The 18,231-nt window shown below is 56.2% G+C and overlaps 3 protein-coding genes across 3 annotated transcripts; all 3 read left to right on the forward strand.

The window, feature by feature from the left end:
- The first annotated feature begins 11,826 nt into the window (after window positions 1-11,826).
- GGS23DRAFT_196208 (uncharacterized protein) lies at window positions 11,827-12,739 on the forward strand. The gene has a single exon (XM_051511749.1). The coding sequence runs from the start codon at window positions 11,971-11,973 to the stop codon at window positions 12,550-12,552; it is 582 nt and encodes a 193-aa protein (XP_051376500.1). The 5' UTR covers window positions 11,827-11,970; the 3' UTR covers window positions 12,553-12,739.
- A 2,841-nt stretch (window positions 12,740-15,580) lies between these two features.
- On the forward strand, window positions 15,581-16,468 carry GGS23DRAFT_593070 (uncharacterized protein; the record flags this gene model as incomplete). The annotated part of the gene is made up of 3 exons (XM_051517986.1): window positions 15,581-15,749; window positions 15,902-16,134; window positions 16,193-16,468. The coding sequence occupies 3 exons, from the start codon at window positions 15,581-15,583 to the stop codon at window positions 16,466-16,468; spliced, it is 678 nt and encodes a 225-aa protein (XP_051376501.1).
- A 284-nt stretch (window positions 16,469-16,752) lies between these two features.
- GGS23DRAFT_196327 (uncharacterized protein) lies at window positions 16,753-18,063 on the forward strand. The gene is made up of 2 exons (XM_051511751.1): window positions 16,753-16,765; window positions 16,879-18,063. The coding sequence occupies exon 2, from the start codon at window positions 17,182-17,184 to the stop codon at window positions 17,938-17,940; it is 759 nt and encodes a 252-aa protein (XP_051376502.1). The 5' UTR covers window positions 16,753-16,765; window positions 16,879-17,181; the 3' UTR covers window positions 17,941-18,063.
- The last annotated feature ends 168 nt before the right edge of the window (window positions 18,064-18,231 follow it).

The raw sequence follows: 18,231 nt of genomic DNA on the forward strand, positions 1-18,231 counted from the left end.
ATTTGTTTGCCTAGTCGGGTAGGTGGGAGAAATATGTCAGCCAATTGCCCAAATCAACATCGAGTGCGAGTTACAGTGAGAGCAGGTTAATAAAAATAAAATCAAAAAACACAAGAAAATAAAGCCCGAGATAAGAACCGATGGACAATTAAACAACAACAATCCAGCTCACAACACCAAACTCAGCCGAGACTCAACCGGCGCTACAGATCTCGGCGACGGAGAAGAAAAAAAAAATAGAGAAGCGGCAGCAGAATTAAAAATAAACTGGGGGCAGAGAGAGAGATGGAGAAGGATTCTAGAATGGGGGGATCGATGGCGACGATGAAACTGGCTGTTTTGGCTGGGGTTTTACGGAGGAATAATAGTGGTGGTGGTGTTTTGATGCTGTAGGTGGTGACGGTGCTATTGGCGATGCTGGTGGTGCGGTGGTGCGGTGCTGCACGACCACAGCCGCCGCCGCGGTGGTGGTTGCTTTTTGGCTGGCTGGCTGGCTTACCTCAAGGGTCGGGATGCCTTTTGGTTGGGCGCGGGAGCTGCTCTCTGGCGTTTCCCCTTGCTTTCTCTTAATTCTTGGGACTTTTGCGGCCGGATCTCTCTCTCTTCTCTTCTCTCCTCTTCTCGCTCGCTCTCGCGCTGCTCCTCCGGCTGCAAAGCTGCTCTCGCGACGCAAATCAACGGCGACAGAGAGAGGCGGTCCCCGTCGGCGGGTGCTCAAAGGGGAGGCTCGGCGATTGTCAAACACGACGTTTTTGGAGTTAGACTTCCCCGGGAGAGAAGAGATCAAAAACGTTGTCGGTATCAAACTCGGTTTGATTGATCAGGAAAGGTGAATGCGGGATGGTTGAAAAGAGGATAGCGAGGTGGTAGCACACGGGCTTTTGCCTGGCCAGGGCCACACAGTTTAAGAGAGGCGACGCTGCGGGGGCCGTAGCTTCGCCGTGTGGGCCTCTTGCACAAGTGGGGATGCTGGGTGGCGGGTCGCGCTTTTTCCCACTCCTCCTCTCCTCTCTCTCCTCTCTGTGCCCTCTGCTGCTGCTCGCTGCTCTCCTCCTCCTAGTCCACCCCTAGTTCCCTCCTAACGTCCCTAGTCCCCCTCCTGCCTCTGAGATGAGGAGGGTCCTTTTTCCACTCTACCACTATACCGCCTGGTACGATGGTACTCTGCGCCTCCCCCTGCTCCTCCTCTCCGGCCTTCTCTCTTCCCCCCCCCCCTCCCTCTCTCTCTCTCCTCCCCCTGTTGCTACCCCAGCCAGCGCGCAGCGAGCCTGGCTAGCTCCGTCTGATCGTAGAGGCAGATTTCCGAGCGACACCAATCACCTGCCTCGCACCCGTCCGCGCTAGCTGCCTATGTACTCTGGTGCAGAACTAGCACTAGTAATACCACTTCGACAAAGTCGCAACGGTGGAGGGAAGACATGCGTACCGAGGGCAGCGAACCTGTCACGCCAAGAGTTGAGGGAAGGGCCTGCAACACTGTGCGCGCTGGCCTGCGCGAGGGATTGTCCGTCGGCTTCTGCTCGTCCGCTTGGGTTACTACATGCTACGCGCATAGCAGGTGGTGCATACCTCCTACCTACCTAGGTACCTAGGTAGGTAGGTGCCTACCTCTAGGTGGGTTAAGGTAGGCAGGTACCTATGTACATGTATGTGTGCGTACCGCTCCGGCGGCGGTTCGGGGGTAGGGCAGGCACAAGGTGGTGAGGGAGTGCGTCAGAGAATTGAGTCCACGTCGCCATCAGGTACCTGTTCTGGGTACGCAGTGCAGTACCTCGGGCACCCAACCTCAGGTACCCAACCCCGTTTCAGGTACCTGCGCCGGCGGACGTGCCCAGGGCAGGTACCTGCTGTGCACTTCAACAAGCACGAGCCTACGTACCTACTCCGGCAAGGGCCGCCTGCTCGCCTGGCGGCCGGTACCTGAGGATATTCGCAGCTGCGCAGTACCTGCCGGGTGGTAGGTACCTCGGTACCCAGCACCCGCGCAATTGGCTGACGTGACCTGATGCGCCTGGCACTAGGCAAGTACTAAAACCACTCAGCGCGGCCGAGTAATGAAGGGCAGGTGGGGACAGGCTTGCGGGCTTTCAGGATGCTGAGGACGGCGGTACATATGTACGTACATGTGCGTCTGCTGAGGGAGAGGCCGAGGCAGCGTGCCCAATGGCAGCGCGAGAAGGATGGGATGGCTTACCGAAGGGGGGAAGGAAGGCAGGTTTGCGGATGCGGTGTCTGTGGATACGAACCTGCCCTCCTTCCCCCCCTATGAGTAGAATAACGGTGCAGAAATTTCCGCAGTCGCGTCGGGTCCACCGCATCCAACCAGCCGTGCAACCGGTACGTCGCCTTTTGTACCGCTGCCGTGCTGCGGCGCCGTGTACCCAGGTCCAATGTACCCAGGTATCCGACGCCAGCCAGATGCTCCGTGCAGGTGTTGGCGATCTTTCGCAGATGCACGGTCCGCTGTCCCAGTGGCTGGCCCCCCCACGCACCCATTATTGTAGGCACCTATGAGTCTACACGTATATTAGATAGGTAGGTATATGAGCATGTATGTATATATGTACCCAATGTATGTATGTTATGTACATATATATGTATATATGTATATATATGGATAGATGGGTGGATGTAGGTATGCAGGTATGCATGTATGCTCCCCCACTCCCCCCCCCCGGGCACCGGCTGCACCCAAGCCCAAAAGTCGATCCATCATCCTCTTCTTCATCGGCGTGTCGCCCACCTGCCATCTGCCAAAACGACAGAGCGAGCGGCCCACAACGCCGAATCAGGTATTTGCCCAATTCGGCACTGTGCTCGATCTTCTATTTGACGCGGGCGCGGAGCCGTGTGGGCGACCGTCTCCAGTTTCTACCCGAGAGCCCACCTCGGGAGAGGGAGACAGAGATAGAGAAGTTGTCTATCCAGGCAGATACGTAATGGCAGATATTATTGTTGATTGGCGCCGTCGTCGAGGCTCAGCAACAAACCAGCTCTGAGAGGGGACAGTCTCTCTCTATCTCTATCTCTCTATCTCGGCGGCTAACCACGCGTACATGGTAGGAATCCTAACCACCTTCCCCCCCCCCCCCCCCCCCCCCTTTCCCCAGCCCGGTTGGTACTCTTAACACATGCAAGCAGACTGAACGGGTAAATGAAGTCCCAAAACTTCGGGTGCGTATAATTACTACGTGGTAAGAGGAAGTTGATCGATCTGTTACTTGCCTATAAGATTCCTCTTAAGAGGAGAAGGCGGCCGGGGTGGTTGTCGAAACCGGGGGACACAGAGAGCGGAGAGGCCTAAGCGGCAGAGATAACCGCTTTCTTCGGCGGAAAGGCCCTCCTTGTCTCTTTGTCAACCCGACAATTCCCCGTGTATGTACCTACCATATGTATATCGGAGGCTGGCGCTGCGGCGATGAAGCACATTCCGAGGCTGCCCGGTCACGCGTTCGAGTCGTCTGCGGGTGCTACACAAGAGGCGTAAACGAAGAAGCTGACTGTGACGGCTCACGGGCCTCGTTCGATAGCCGAGAGGAGACCGGGGGGGGGGAGGGCAAATCGAGGGTTTAATATCGCCAAAAGAGGCAGCTATTATCTCTTGGTGGCAGAGGCTCGAGGGCTGCAGCTTTTTTTTTTCTTCTTCTGGGGGCCACTTACTAAATCAACCGGTATTCGTAACTATGATAATAATCGTCCGACAAGTACGTTTCTAATCAGTGCAAAGGCCCGCCGAATAGGAGGTACCCAATAGCACATACATCAACGCTTACGGGAAAGGAGTAGACCGACGACATTGACCTGGATGAGCCGGTTACCTGCGTCCCACGGAGCAGCCGTGTGCATGCATATGGGCGTTTCTGCACCGGCGTTGCTCGATGGCACGTACGTAATATACATGGTGTCAACTTTCGAACGATAACCAGGTACCACCCGGCCCTGCGGAGAATCACGACGGGCGCGGAGAGGGTACTTTCTCGACGCTGGCCGTCGCTTGAACCCCGTCCATCGAATTCCCACGAGGCCCAGTCTCTCTCCTGTGGCGATAGGCAATCATGGCGTGCTACTAGGTACCGAGGTGTGTGCAGGCTGCGTCGCGGGGTCAAGGATGAGGGCTCGATGCTAGGTGGCACAAGCTAGCGGCCGTGAAGAACCGACAGGGAGGGAAGACACGGCGTCCCCCTCCCCCCCTTACGAGCCATACCCGTCCAGGTAGGTATCTACACTCGGATTCGAAGGACCGTGATCTCGGTAACTCGCTAAGATGGGTTTCCCAACTCAGATACCTACCTAGACCTCACTTGTATGGCAAAGCAGCTACCTATCTACCTCCTAGGTTAGGTCCCTATCAGTAGGGATTCTAACAATCACAACAGTAACGGCAGCTTAGGTGTTACTACAACTACCCAACCTGCTAATAACAGCGGTGACGGGAAAGAGGAGCATCGAGGGCCTCCTTCGATCGGCACATCCCCTTTCCAGTAGGTATTGCATGTCGAGCCAAAACTTCCCATGCAGGCCTGCCTCGAAGTCCCAAACGTCAGCACGCAAGATGTGCGTGTGATGTGCGTGGGACGGTGGGAAAAGAAGAAAAAAAAATGGCCTTATCACGTAGGACCAATGTTAGGACTCATGTATGCGAGCCGCGGCGGTTATGTTAGGATCCCAGCACTTGGACGTGTCCCTCTTGCCCGCGGGTACACTACGCGCTGATCCTTCTGGCGATGCGGTATTCCTAGGATTGACACTATTTTTATTAGTCCCGGCAGGGCTGGCTAGTCCCTTGCTGGCTATGCGTGATATTGAGTTGGCATGGCGGCCATCGACCTGATTTTCTGTCGAAAATGGAGGGCTACACACGTAGACACCTAACCTGTCTACCCGTGGTTGGCCACCTTACGTGCCTCTGATTTTTACATGGGTTCCTTGAGAGGGAGAAGTTACTAATGTGCATGGATGTGTCCGTCGTCGTCGTCGGTACCCTAGATAGATAGTTTCGGGTTCTTCTCCGCCTACCTACCCGGGTGGTGGTGAATTGGATATTGGACAGACGAACTCGTCTGCGGCGACGGGCATGGCTGTGGGTTGGCCAGCTGTAACACATTCAGACAGTATTGGTGAAAAGACAACCGGTTCAGTTGGCTGGAGAGGCACGTTCCGCAAGCCCTTGCTACGGAGTAACCGTAAAATCCCTAGGCATGCATTTTACGTAGGTAGGCAGCAAGCCTCAACCGTGTGATATTATCGGCCGGCCGAGTCGAGTGACTCGTTACCAAGCTGAGTTCCAATATGACCGGTAGATCCGGAACTTGTCATGTTGTTCCTGCAGATGCCTACAGGTTGGTAGCCATCTCACCACACCACCCGGTAGCACCTGTGCTGCCAACCCTACGTGAGCATTGTCGATAATTCGGGCGATCATTGACGGAGGAAGTTTATGCTGGTGCCAATTGCTGCTGGTGCCGGCTCGCGCGGGTTCCGCCCCATCTTCGGAACACCTCCAAGAGATAGTCCCACCACTAGCAGGGCGATCGGTCGAGGAATTGACACCACCCGCGGCGCCTTACGACCAAAGTCCGGGTTTCCGCGCCGACCTCGTTCAGGACACACGGCAAGTCTGCTACCGAGACCGGCATCGCTGCGGTTTGCGCATTGGATGTAAGTAAGCTAGTAATCCGCGATTGGTGACCGCTCCACGTGCATAGTAGGGGGGTGTTACTAGCAGGGCGTCTGCCCGTGACGAGTGGCCGTGGTCCTTTTATAGTAAGCAGCCAAGTAGCAGCAGGTTTGAAGTGCCAAAGCCGAGCGGGAAGTCGGGTTTAGGCGTGGAGGCACGCTTCCCGTCGGAGTTTGGCTGCGTAGGAGAGCATGCGCAACGCGTGCGTGTTCGTGTGCGTTCCCTCGGGCTCTATGCGAAAGTGGAAACAAGCTTTCCCATGACCGACTGGCGATGTGTTGTTAATTCCCGGCGGCCGGCAACGCCGCTGTTGTATCGCACAGGTCCCAGGTCCTCTTCGGGGTTGGAAATCCGCCGCGGTGGTTCCCGACAGTGCGAGTTTCGGGACCTGTAGGCGCGAGGGGGAGCTGCCGTGATATCAACAAATGACAAGCATGATTGGTCGCAATACCTATAGGTAAATACTTGTAGGTGGGTGTAGGCATGGATTCTGTATTGCTTGTAGGCGACTACTCACACTGGTACTGGTTATTAGGATGCATCTGCAGAGTGAGTCTGTCAGCCCGTCGGCGGACAGAAGTCCTGTCAGTGTTAATATCACCCAACATCCTCTCTACATCGGCATGTGTGCGTGTATCGATGTGCATATGCGATATATACTTAAGAGACGGGTATTTGGACATCACCTTAGACGCATAACACATAGGAATGGTGGGTATTGCGATCAAAGGAGTTGAGGGACACCGCGTCTGTAGGCAGTTCCTCGCTCGATGCGATGCTACACTGCAGCTCGCAGACGTTCCATCGACACCAGACGCTCGCTCCCTGTGTGCAGGTCATATTATCCTGGACATCACTGGCAAACGCCGATTGGAAAGGTTCCAGGCGGTTTCATTAACGGATGCTAGTAGGTGTCCGTCCACGCAAGTCTTCACTCCGGTATCGTACTACGTCTGCACACAGCCTGCATTGTGTGTATTTCACAGACATACCGCTAGGCGAGGGCACAGCAAAACCTCGTCTCCTTACTCGGCACCCGGCGAGGACGCTGTCACGAGTAGTAGATAGATTTACCAACCTGCATATCTGCTCACCTTTTATTGACCTGACTACCTTGTCGATCCATCTATCTATTCGTCTACTTCCCGTCTATTTATAACGCGTGCACCCGAGGCCCGAGTGAGAGCCGGCCACAGCAGCCGGGGTGCCTTTTTGTTTATTACTACAGCTGCTTCTGCTCGACAGTAATTATAACAATAAGCTAACAACTCGGTTAGGAAGGCTGCATTGCCAGTGTAGGCGGGAGGAGGCACGTAGGCACACACATTCTGCCTACGTGTATACCTGTGGATGTTCGCATGTGTATGCACATATAATATAGGGATGTACGTACGATACATGCATGCCTACGTACGCAGACAGACGGACAAGACAACATTAGCCTCCCATTCATACGCGCATCTGCCCGCCCGTCTGTCTAGACCTCTGTCAAGTCAGCAAGCAGAAGCTGGCTGCCCAGAACCCGCTGACGGCCCTGGCAAGGGACCCTGACAGGAATCAACATCACCAAGCTGCTAGCGCTTACGGGGCGGAAGAGTGGTGCTTACAAGTAATTCTAGCACGTGTCCTTCCCGTCAGACCTGGGTTGAGAGGATGGACGGTTGTATTATCACGATGTCGTGACTGTAAGACAGGGGGGGCAGACGGGGGACGGCTGGGTTTTACGTGTTAATATGGATGGGCATGAATGTACCTAATGCAGGCATGGATGGGGGGTATGTACCTAGAGGAGGTAGGCATGTAGGCATTTTATGCTTGGCCTTGTATCGGGTTCGTTCTCGAAGCTCTCCCCCTTCCTCCATTCTTACGCACTTAGAGCAAGAGGCCTGTAGGCCGAGCAGAACAAGCCGAATTGCCCATGGAAGCAGTTTTCTCGAAATAGACATGACACACCACGGGATTTCGCATCGAGACATCGCGGGATACTGCCATGACAGCCATGACAGGCAACTGACTGTCTGGAAGATATTTGTACCGTGCACCATATACATGCACACCTACCTAATACATGCATACACCTTGAGATATAGGTACGCGAGGCATGGGATGTAAGGTAAATAGAATGATGACAATAACAGACCACAATAAGAATGCCGGATGGAATGGATTCGGCGAGGTACCATGGGTGAAGGTAAACCGGTCTGGTCCGTCTGGACGCTAACGCGTATGTGCTATGTAGGTATGTAGGTATGGCATGTTGTTAGGTTAGGGAGTTTAAGTACTTAAGGAGGAGGCATGAAGGTACCTAATGTATAGGCGTAGCTAGTACCTTTAATACCGTCGACACACCACGAAGCTACATAGGCGTGTACGTGCGGACGTATCCATGCCCAACAACGCCTTGAGGTCCTTCGTTCGCGATGCACGCTGTCGAACACGCTAGATGCACACAATGAAGACGGCTAGAGCCCGTGTCCAGTATTACCGTCTCCATCTGCCACCTGGCAGGATCCCCACTCGGGTTGGCATGGTTACTCGCACAGTACGACGTCTCACTCGCCCTCTCGACGGTCCTTTCGTCGCAACCATGCGGACGCGCGCGCACCCACATACACCCATACCTACTACACCCATACCTTACAACCCGTGCGTGAGGAGATGGAGAGAGACAAGAGAGGGGGCGCAGGACCGGGGCCGGAACCTCCTTGGGCTCCGTTCCAATGAAATCGAGGCGGTTCGACCATTTTGGAGTTGACCATTTTGGGAACCAATCCGGCACAACGGTAATGGGTACTCATAAGTACCTACTTGGCCGTTCTCGACGCTGTCGCTGATTTTCACCGTATCTTGGGTTTATTTTTGTCCTCGTTCTTAATTAACAGACCGTCGCTCTGCACATCCAACGGATCCTAGCATGCGCATAGTAATATGCGGGCAGGGTAGAGCCCGCTTCTCGAGTCTCTCGCCGCCATTCCTTAGCGACCGCTGGTGCGGGTCCCTATCGCCGAAGTACATAGACGTGGGTGGTGGGCGTAGGCATGTGTAAGTGGCAAGTCCATGTATATCACACGAGTTCCTCGACTTGGCTCGTTGTCTCGAGCGACCGGGCAGGTACCTAGACAAAAACCACCACGCCCTTCAGACGAGGTACGATAAGGGCGCAAGGCCGTAGGTAGGGATCCTCGAGGTCGCCCAGCGACATCAAGCCGAGCGCACCGAGAGGCGAGACACGACCAGAAAAAAAAACCATCTCGATGCACTCTCCTATGGTGCGCCTCGCGCGGGTCGGGGGTGTTGACGGAATGCAGGAAAGCCACCGATTCCCTCCGTAGCTTCGCTCCTAGCTCTCAATGGACGAGCCATCGGGTGTGGTACAAGACTCCTCCTCCTCCCCATGTGAATTGGAGCACGTTGTCTCACGGGGCAGCCCGCGGGAGACTTGGGGGGGGAAAAATTAATCGTGGGAAAAAAAAGAGGGAGACCCAGCCTCGCTACCCCTTCGTGTAATTGCACCATCCGGTCCGAGGAGCGACGAGGATGGGTTGACGAGCAAGCTAGAGAGACTAGGGCCGCAACGCTGTGGTCAGAAAGCGGGGGGGGGGGGAGGTAGGGGAGGGAGGGGAGGGAGGGATGACACCGTCTCTTAAACCAACCAACCGCTCGACAAGATGTCGAACGAGCAGCGAACAAGAGGAATTCGCTAGCAGGTATGTATGTAGCATTAGCGGTTATAGCAGACCTAGGAGGAGCGGCGGCGGCGGCGGCGGCAGCGAGCAGCAGCAGCAGCAATAGTCGCAGTGGGATGGAGAGAGACAGGGCCTCGGAGAAATGGCACCGACGGTATTGGCGCGAACAAAGACGCACGCGAGATGGGGAGACAGACCCGTTGGGTGACTGGGACCGGATTTTTGCTGGGCGCCGCGTTGGGGTTCGTCGATTCAGATCGCGGTGAATGGTTAATGTTCAGGACGCCGGTCGATCATTGATACGGCTGGAGAAGCACCCCGGGTTTCTTGGTAACGACGTGTTGGCATGGCGAGATGGGGGACGTGCAGGCAGGTAGGCAAGTAGGGGCATGTATCGTTCCTATTCTACTCATGCATCGCGTCTCTCTCTCTCTATGCCATACCCTCTCTCTCCTTCTCTCGCTAACGTATATGTATACATACCACATACATCCCAAGTGAGCTTGCATACATGCATACATACCTACGTACAGACACAGCTAGCATGGGGGGGGGGCCCTGGGGGTCTAGGTCGGGTTAGAGCGCTTCAGATGCGAATAGACGCGAGGGTCGATGAGATGAGATGAGATGTCGCCCGACCGACGATGCGGCGCACAGATCACGAAATAATATCGACTCGACTCGATTCCGCAGCCGGAAAAGCGCCGACGGCGACGTCGTCTTCCCACGAGGCTTTCGCGATAGATTGCCGACGATTGTTACCCTACTGGGCCCGGTCTGGCCTGGCTCGGGTTGGGCCTGGGCTGGGGACTGGAGAGAGAGAGAAAAAGAGAGAGACGGGCTGCAGACCAGGGCCCAGCGGGTAGGACACGGCGCGCTCCTCGTTTATCCAAGATTGCCCCAGGGGTCCCCCCTCGTTCACTCATAACTGCCTACAGAGAGGGTGGTATGTATGAGTGCACATACATAGGAGAGAGAGAGGGAGGAGAGAGAGAGAGAGAGGGAAAATGTGGGCAAGCATTATCCCATCGTCCCACTCGCTCCCCGTCTTCGAGGTCACTCCACTCACTCTCCTCATGTGTGTGTGTGGCACAGTGATAGTGACAAGACGGATAGACGGGGAGGAGGTTGGGGGGTTCATACCACTGCTAACCACCACTATTGGTACCGACTAATCTTTCTAACGCTCCGGTGGGATTCGTCCATCATTGGAGTTAGCCCGATCGCTATGCACATTGGCAGATTCGCCCCCCTCTCTCTCCCCCTCTCTCCCGTAGCTACTCATATTGCTGCCATTATTCCCATCTCACCCCCATGCACAGCTGATAGCCTACATTGCCGGATTCGTACAGTAAGAGCCCACCACGTTCCGCCTCACCTGCCTACCTATAGCACATACCCTGGTGTAAATGCGTCTGGTCTGTCCGTGTCCACAGGGTGCGGCGTAGAGAGGGACCCCATCGGGTCGATCGACTTTGTCGAGGTGCCGGGGGAAAACTATTGGTATTTGCGACGACTATCGTGATCAACCCTCACGTCACGCGACGCGCCGCCTCTGGAAGCAACGGTACCGGTAAATGATCCCGGGCAGGTCTGCGTAGGTGTCCGCATCGGTGATCTCGGTGGCTAACGTCCACTGACTTGTGGATCACGGATGGATTATTACGACCTGCCGGCGTTTTTTCCCCTTTCTTTCAGGGTAGTCTTAATTAATATTCGCAGTTCCCAATAGATCGTTACTCGCATGTGTGGTGTACTGTGTATGCAGGCAGTTGCTAGCTACGCAGGTAGATCAGATCGCGCACACGGGCGGCGGGACTGGCTAATGGCAACCTACCTAGTCTAGATGTGTGCAAAAGGCGCCCCCCCCCGTGCGGTCTCCGAGCGGATTCGGACTCCGGAACGAGGCGCTAATATCTCTCTCTACCTATCCATGTATGTACGGTGACGACACCGCTGTCGCGATTCACGCACTGCTCCAACACACACGATACGGATGCGGGACTGGGCTCGCAGAGACAATGTATGATGGGTCTCGGAAGCTGTCTTCGATTGCGTAGCAACGCGTTATTGGTGACTGTCACATCCAGTACCGTGCCATCGTCGGGTAGCGTAGGGGATGGAGCAGAAGTCGGGGGCGCCGCGGCAATTCGACGCGGACGAGGCTTACCGCCCACCCCATGCAGTCTTCATCCAGCGTGACGTAAAAGACACTGGCGATCGACGGGCAATCGGCGATTGGCTCCTCCTCGCTCTGCCTGTCTCTTTGTCCCTCTCCACGCCTCCGACGCCTCCGTGTTATCCCCCCTCACCTACCTAGGTACCTAGATGCCTCCGTGTGTAATTCGGCGGCCTCTACCGCTGACACGGGACATGCCAGTGACATCGGAGCAGGACCGACGGCCCACGGCCCGCGCTCGGCGGGATGGATAGAGAGGCACATACACATATAAGCATAGTGAGAGAGTGTGAGAGAGAGAGTGTGTGTGTGTGAGTTGGAGTGAGAGACGAGGTGGGCACGAGGCGTCGAAAGGAGGCAACTTTCACCCTAGCCAGTGACATTTACCGTTGGGGTGCCGCGCGGCGCTCGCCGTACCAGGAGGTCCCATGTTCTCGCGCGGGGAGTATGCGATGATATGCCGTTGCATCGAGTTGTGTTATCACCTTCCGAGGAGCCCAATCTCTAGAGTTGGTTCATGGAGGTGGGCATTTGCCATCACCCGCCCACCTCACACACACTCTCTGTCCCCCGGACGGCATGCCCGTTTCCGTCGCGGTCGTTGGCGGGCGGCCAATCCCCATCTCCGCTCCGCCTTGGTCTCCTTTGCCTCTCCCACCCTATGGATTCGTGGCGGGATGACGAAAGCCCGTGGGCAGGCCAGCCAGCTAGAAGGCGCGCGGCCTCGGACGGTGGCAGTGGCGGCGGCGGCGGCGGCGGCGGGCGAGGAGGCACCCAGCCAATCGAGGAGATCCCGACAGCGTACTGCCCGAACGCTGCCGGGCAGGGGGTCAGGACGCGCGCGACGCAGACGTACGAACACGGACAGGCGCAAACACACATGCCTACATGCATACACGCATAAGCACAAGGCGACACGGCAGCGAGCAAGCACGCGCTGCCGCTGCTGGTGCTGGTTACTCGTGTCAAGGCGCACCCGAATTAGAGGGAGGAGGGCGCAGAGAGAGTAGGACGTAGTTCTCTTCCATCACGCACCAACGGCCTGGCGTTCCTCCCGTCTCGAGCATCCGACCCCGAGCCGCTCCTCGTACATGCCCTACCTTAGCTGCCTACCCAGCCTACCTGACCCATCCGACCACCTACGCACAGCGTAGCGGCCGGCTGACCCCCCCCCCTCTCCCGCGATCTGCGGAGACGGTAGGCAGGGAGGCGGGAGATGAGCCCGTGGGGCGATGTGGTGGCGGCGGCGGCAGCCCGCATCGAGGGAGGGGGGCCAATTTCGTGACATGCGGCACTAACACGCGCCGCGCCGTCGCGTCTCCGAGGTAAGGGGGACTGGCTGGCCAGTTAGGCTTATCGTGGGAGGGGAGGGAGAGGCGTGCGTGTGCGCCTCTAGAGAGGCGCATCCGCCTCGTCGGATACCTCGTCTGCCCTTCCCCCCGTTAGACGATCTTGTCGACTAGCAACGTCGGTAATAGGACTGACTACCTTACCTGCTGACATGTGTTCTAGATGCCGTTCCTTTCTTTGCTGCTTCTCGGCGTTGTGCTGTTTTGTCTTGATTCATTTGGAGTAGGCATGTTTCGTTTCCCGTGGATAATCTCGTCGTCTTCCTTCCGCGATTCTATTTTGGCGCGTCGCTGTCGTCGTCGGGAGATGATGGCGTTCCCCGTGTTTTCTCTAGGTCTTTTTCGGGAGGTGTTTTTCGACGATCGATCCCTCACCACCTGATCGAGGTATTTCTGTGGGTTGCATGCGGATGATCTGCTGCATGGGAGACGCCGCATCATCAACCTGATGCGTTGCGCAAGGGTCTGGGGTTCCCTTCCAGACGCAAAGAGATGAGAGGGAAAAGAGAGGGAAAAGCCAGGGGACGGCGGGAGGAGGCTTAACTGCCCATTTGGGGCATTTGTTCCTCTTCGTATATTCCAGCACCAAGCGTCGTTTTGTTTCTATATGTGGGTTGTACCGGGTAACCTCTGTAGGTCGATGCACTACGTCGTAGATCGGTTTACTTCCTATACTTATGTACTGGTACCCATACTGTTCCCCTTCCCCCCCAAGGTACCTCTAGGCGTTACTTATGTATACAGTACCGCATGCAGTGGTTTCTCTCTGGCCTGGGTACTGTTCCACCTAAATAGGAAGTAGCTACCTACCTCCTACCTACGTCCGAAAATACTCGATTAGTCCGTTTTACCCTATCGTTCATACGTACCTACCTACCTAGGTATATATCTGAATCTACCTACCTCCTGTTCATCTGGCCGTTATTGCTTACGTACATAGGCAGAGGTAGGGGTTTCAGACAGGGTGATTATAGGGTGCTCACATATGCGGCTACTTGGAACACCTTCGCGGTCCACGGCGGGCTGACGACACGATGGGGTGTTCTGCGTTCCATTCATACCTCCCTGGACATGTAATTGCACCAGATAGGTATGAAGATAGATAAATATAAAAACGTATACATTGCTTGTATCTGTGCAGTAGATGCAGGCCGCTCGTACGTGATCAGGCCGAGCCGACTCGGCCCTGAGGACTGAGGACTGAGGACTGGGGACGCTGGCTACCTATCTATGTTAGCGATGACGCGGCTGGAATTTCCTATCGTGGCGGACGTGACAACCCCCCCCCGTCGTCGCCGTCGCCTGTGTGTGGATGCATTCATGCATACATGGAGGTACATATACGGATCGACAGAGGGGGTAGGTTATGTGCGCATTGGATGCGAGAGGTGAGGTTCTTGTCTTTGGTAGGTAGTATACGTACGTACCTAGGTAGGTGTTTGTGCTCTGTGGCCTGTAGGCAATGCGAGATGGGTGACGGGTGATAGGTGACGGCGAGGGAGGGAGACCAGATTTCTGTCGGAGCCTCAGACCGTGATCGTGCCATTCTGCGCCGGCCCTGGCCCCCGGTCGGCCTCGAGTTGGCCTTCTCTCCCTCCTCGTTGGCCCGCTGGCGCTTTTCACCGTCCATCCAACCCGATGCAACCAACTCTGGGCTGCACCCAGCGCGTAATTATCATGCGTGATTGTACATCAAGCGCTGCGGTACATAAATTGTGACGAGCATACCTGTGATAGGTACATATGTCACAGTTTCTTGTATATGTGGAGGCGTGTACTGAGACAGATAGGTGAGCTTATCTCAGGTATCTATCTATGTTGGGTACCTACTTCATGGCCCGTCGACGTCCCCTCCCCTGTCGAAGCCACACCCCCCTCCCCCCTTTTCTTCCCTAAACGAGCCCTGAAACGCCAGTCGCGGGAGATCACGCATCGTCGACTCGTTGTTTTGCCTCATCTTTCCATCCCCCCCCTCCTCCTCTGCTCTCCCTACGACCCTCTACTATTGAGTACGCAGCATGCGGTAGGAGGTATCCTCCTTTCTGGTGGAGTTCGCTGTTTTTGCTGTGTTTCTGCTCTCTGGTCAGGCCACCCTGTCTGGCTCCCTCGCCCGTTGTTTGGGGCCGTCTCGTTTTGTCATTCGTAATTCCCCCTCGTCCTTCTGCTGCGCCTGTGTCCTCGGGACCCTCTCCCACCTCGTCCTCGTCCCCGACTTAGCCCGTCTCGCGCGTTCTCTCGGCATCACCCGAGTATCTAAAGTAGCGGTAGCAGTAGTGTTTTTTTCCCCGAGGCCTGGTTGCTTGCGTCTTTCTGCCCCATCATTTCATTCTACCTGAGCGCGTGCGCACCACCATCTTCGTATTTACCGCCATTCTTAATTATTCGTCTTCGATTCTCCTCTTTTTTTTTTATTACCATCTACTCCAGGCTGAGCCGTAGGTGCTGTTGCGCTTACAACCCCTTTGACCCTCAAAGTCGAGAATTCGACGTGCCGTTCATTTGACGCCCTCCACCACCACGCATATCTTTCCCTTCGCCGTCGCTCGAGACGAGGTCCTTTTGGAACTGCAGACGCCGGTCGTCGATCAATTATTTTACCCGCACGCCAATCGCTAGGTACTGGAGGATTAGGGAGAGAACAGAAATTTGAAAAAAGCCATTCGACGGCGCAAGCCCCGACAGGTCCAAGATGGTGAACAAGGTACTAATGGCGTTCATCGCCGCCGACGGGTTGTTCGTTTCGATGGGTGCTATCATGTTGGGCTTCAGCATCATCGTCCAGCAAACGTGCTTCGATCCGCCGACCGACGGAGAAGGAGCCGCCCGCGATCTCCTCTACCAGAAATTCCCGTTTACAGGTGAGTACATAATGGCAGTCGCCTGGTGAGGGACGAGAAGACGAACGCTGGGGGAAATGCTGGGTAGGGTCGGTAGGGAAGAGTTATGATCGCATAGGGGAGAAAGCGCGAGAGGGTCAATCGGGATTGATGCTGACGGGTGAAAAATCCAGCGGGGATTGTCAATGCCATCTTCACGTTCGTCGCCTTCGCGGCCACGCTCCCGGCGCTAGCCACGAACAACCGGAGTTGGCTGAAGCTGGCTGCCTACCTGATCGTCGTCGATGCCGTCTTCACCATGGGCATCGGCGTTGACCTGTGGATCGTCACCCTGAAGATGAAGGAGAGGTTCTTCTCCATTTGGATCTCGCAACCGCCGGCCGTCCAGGAGCTCATGCAGGCATCCGTGAGTAATATTATCCATACTTACATGTATCGGGGAAGCTAACGCGGCCCCGCGATAGTTCCAATGCTGCGGCTTCTTCAACAGCACATCGCCCGCGTTCGTCACCAACCCGACGTGCCCGAGCCCCGCCGACGCCGCCCTGATGCGAGGCTGCGCCGCGCCTCTGACCTCGTTCGGCAGCACCTTCGTTGACAACATCTTCACTGCCGTCTTCGGCATGGTCGGCATCGATACCCTCCTCATCATGGCCATCGCCTGTGTGCTCAAGGATCGCAAGGAGCGCGAACGCTTCCGCCACATCGACGAGAAGAGCGGTGCCCGAGGCACCTTGTAAAAAGAGTTAACGAAAAGGGTGAGGTTTTAAGCCCTTTTTTATTACATCTTCTCAGCTACGAAGGTGCGCAGCACGCCATGTATTTTTTCTCCCGGTTACTGTGTCAGTGTGTCTCCATATGGGTCCCACGGCACTGCGGTCGTCATATCTTTCTTTCTTTTTGACGATTCGACTTAGCTGGAGATTGGGAGGTGTTTTTTCGGTTCACTCGGGTGTCGATGTCCTTTCCAGGCTACGGCAGATAGAAACTCGATATTCGAATAATCCAACCAGTAGTTCACCCGCAGAACTACTTGGGTACGTCCCCATATTATTATTATTATTATTTCCAGGGACGTTGTAGATATATGGCCTGTTGCAGTGCGCTCCTATTGGGTTTGGCGTTTCCTACTCGCTCACGTTGACGATAGAGAGATATTATATATACATTTTCTTTGTTACTTCAACCCTCCTTTTATTCGGTCTTAGTATGACGCACATCCCTACCTCGGAGTTTGGTAGTGGACGCGGTAAATGGCTTCATGAGAGTAGGTAGCGGCAGTTAAGAGCACCAACACGAGGCGAGGGACGCGGGCCGTCAAAGATGCGAAGGCTACATTCCTCGAATAAGGTCATGGTAGTTAATCGTGTTGCTCAGCTCCGGGTGACACTGGTTGGTTACCAGCACCAGACGGCTTGATACAGCGGGACGCAAATCATCCGTCTTTCCAAGAATGCCAGCAACCCGCCCAGCCGTACAAGAACCGTTGTGCCAGGCAGACATACGGTTATCCCTATCTTCTCCACTCTTCCTCCCAACACGACGTTACCCGTCGTTACCGGGACGCAAACTGCAAATCTCCAAGAAACAAAGTACCACCAACCCTGCTTACGATCTCGAATCGAAGTCTTCGAGCTCGCGAGCGTCACGCGGCAAGCGAGTCCGGGGAGGCATGGCAGCCGCGGCAGCCGTCGGCGAAATCTTCTACCAGGACTGGGAAGGGACGCGGACAGGACTGCGGGGCCTGCTCCCCAGACAATCGAGCCTTGGGCTGCGCGACGATCCGGCGTCGTCGTCGTCGTCGTCGTCATCGTGGTCGTCGCGTGCCACCGCTGTCGTTCGCAGCGGTAGCGTACGCAGCCTCGACAGCAGAAATTGTCTAGCGTGGGGGGTTGGCCTGGGTCGTCTCGATCGGGGCGAGTCGATACAGCCGGGAGTCGACCGGGATGTTATCCGTCAAGCGCGAGGCGGAGAGAGGGCGGGAGATGTGGTTTCGTTGGTTGGCGTTCGGGGGCGGCAGCGGCAGTCAGGAGGACCTCCGGAGTCGGGTTCCTCAACTAGAGCCGGGCGGGCGGGCGTTCGCGTCGGGCGCGGCAGACGCAGCGCCTCCTCGTCCTCCCCGGCCGAGGGTCGGGTGGGGCGGGGGTACCGCAAGGGCGCCGGAGGGGGGAAGGTGGGGCGCGGGCCGTGCCGACACACCCGACGGCTGTGACCGGGTTGACCGCGGTCGGCGGGATGCGCGACTCGCGCTGGGTTTCGCATGGGGCGCGGGCAGGCGGGCGGAGCCACGCCGAGAGCAAACACGTACCCCATCCCGTCGCGGCGGATGTACCTATGCCCGACGGGAGGCAGCGACGTGTCCGACCTCCGGGGGAGGTGGGAGGGGAAGCTGCCTACGTAGCGAGGCGCACGGAGAAGAAACAAGACAACCTGACCCCAAACGGACGGGGGCCGCATCTTATATAGGTGTGCATTGCTCCCCTCCCTTTTCCCCTGCCGGCAA

Source organism: Durotheca rogersii (genome assembly GCF_024521655.1).
Source record: "Durotheca rogersii strain YMJ 92031201 chromosome Unknown GGS23scaffold_2, whole genome shotgun sequence".
NCBI lineage: Eukaryota > Fungi > Ascomycota > Sordariomycetes > Xylariales > Xylariaceae > Durotheca > Durotheca rogersii.

Coding starts and splice junctions, on each gene's coding strand:
- GGS23DRAFT_196208 (XM_051511749.1), top strand. CDS start 11,971: ATGTTCTCGCGCGGGGAGTATGCGATGATATGCCGTTGCATCGAGTTG.
- GGS23DRAFT_196327 (XM_051511751.1), top strand. CDS start 17,182: ATGCCAGCAACCCGCCCAGCCGTACAAGAACCGTTGTGCCAGGCAGAC.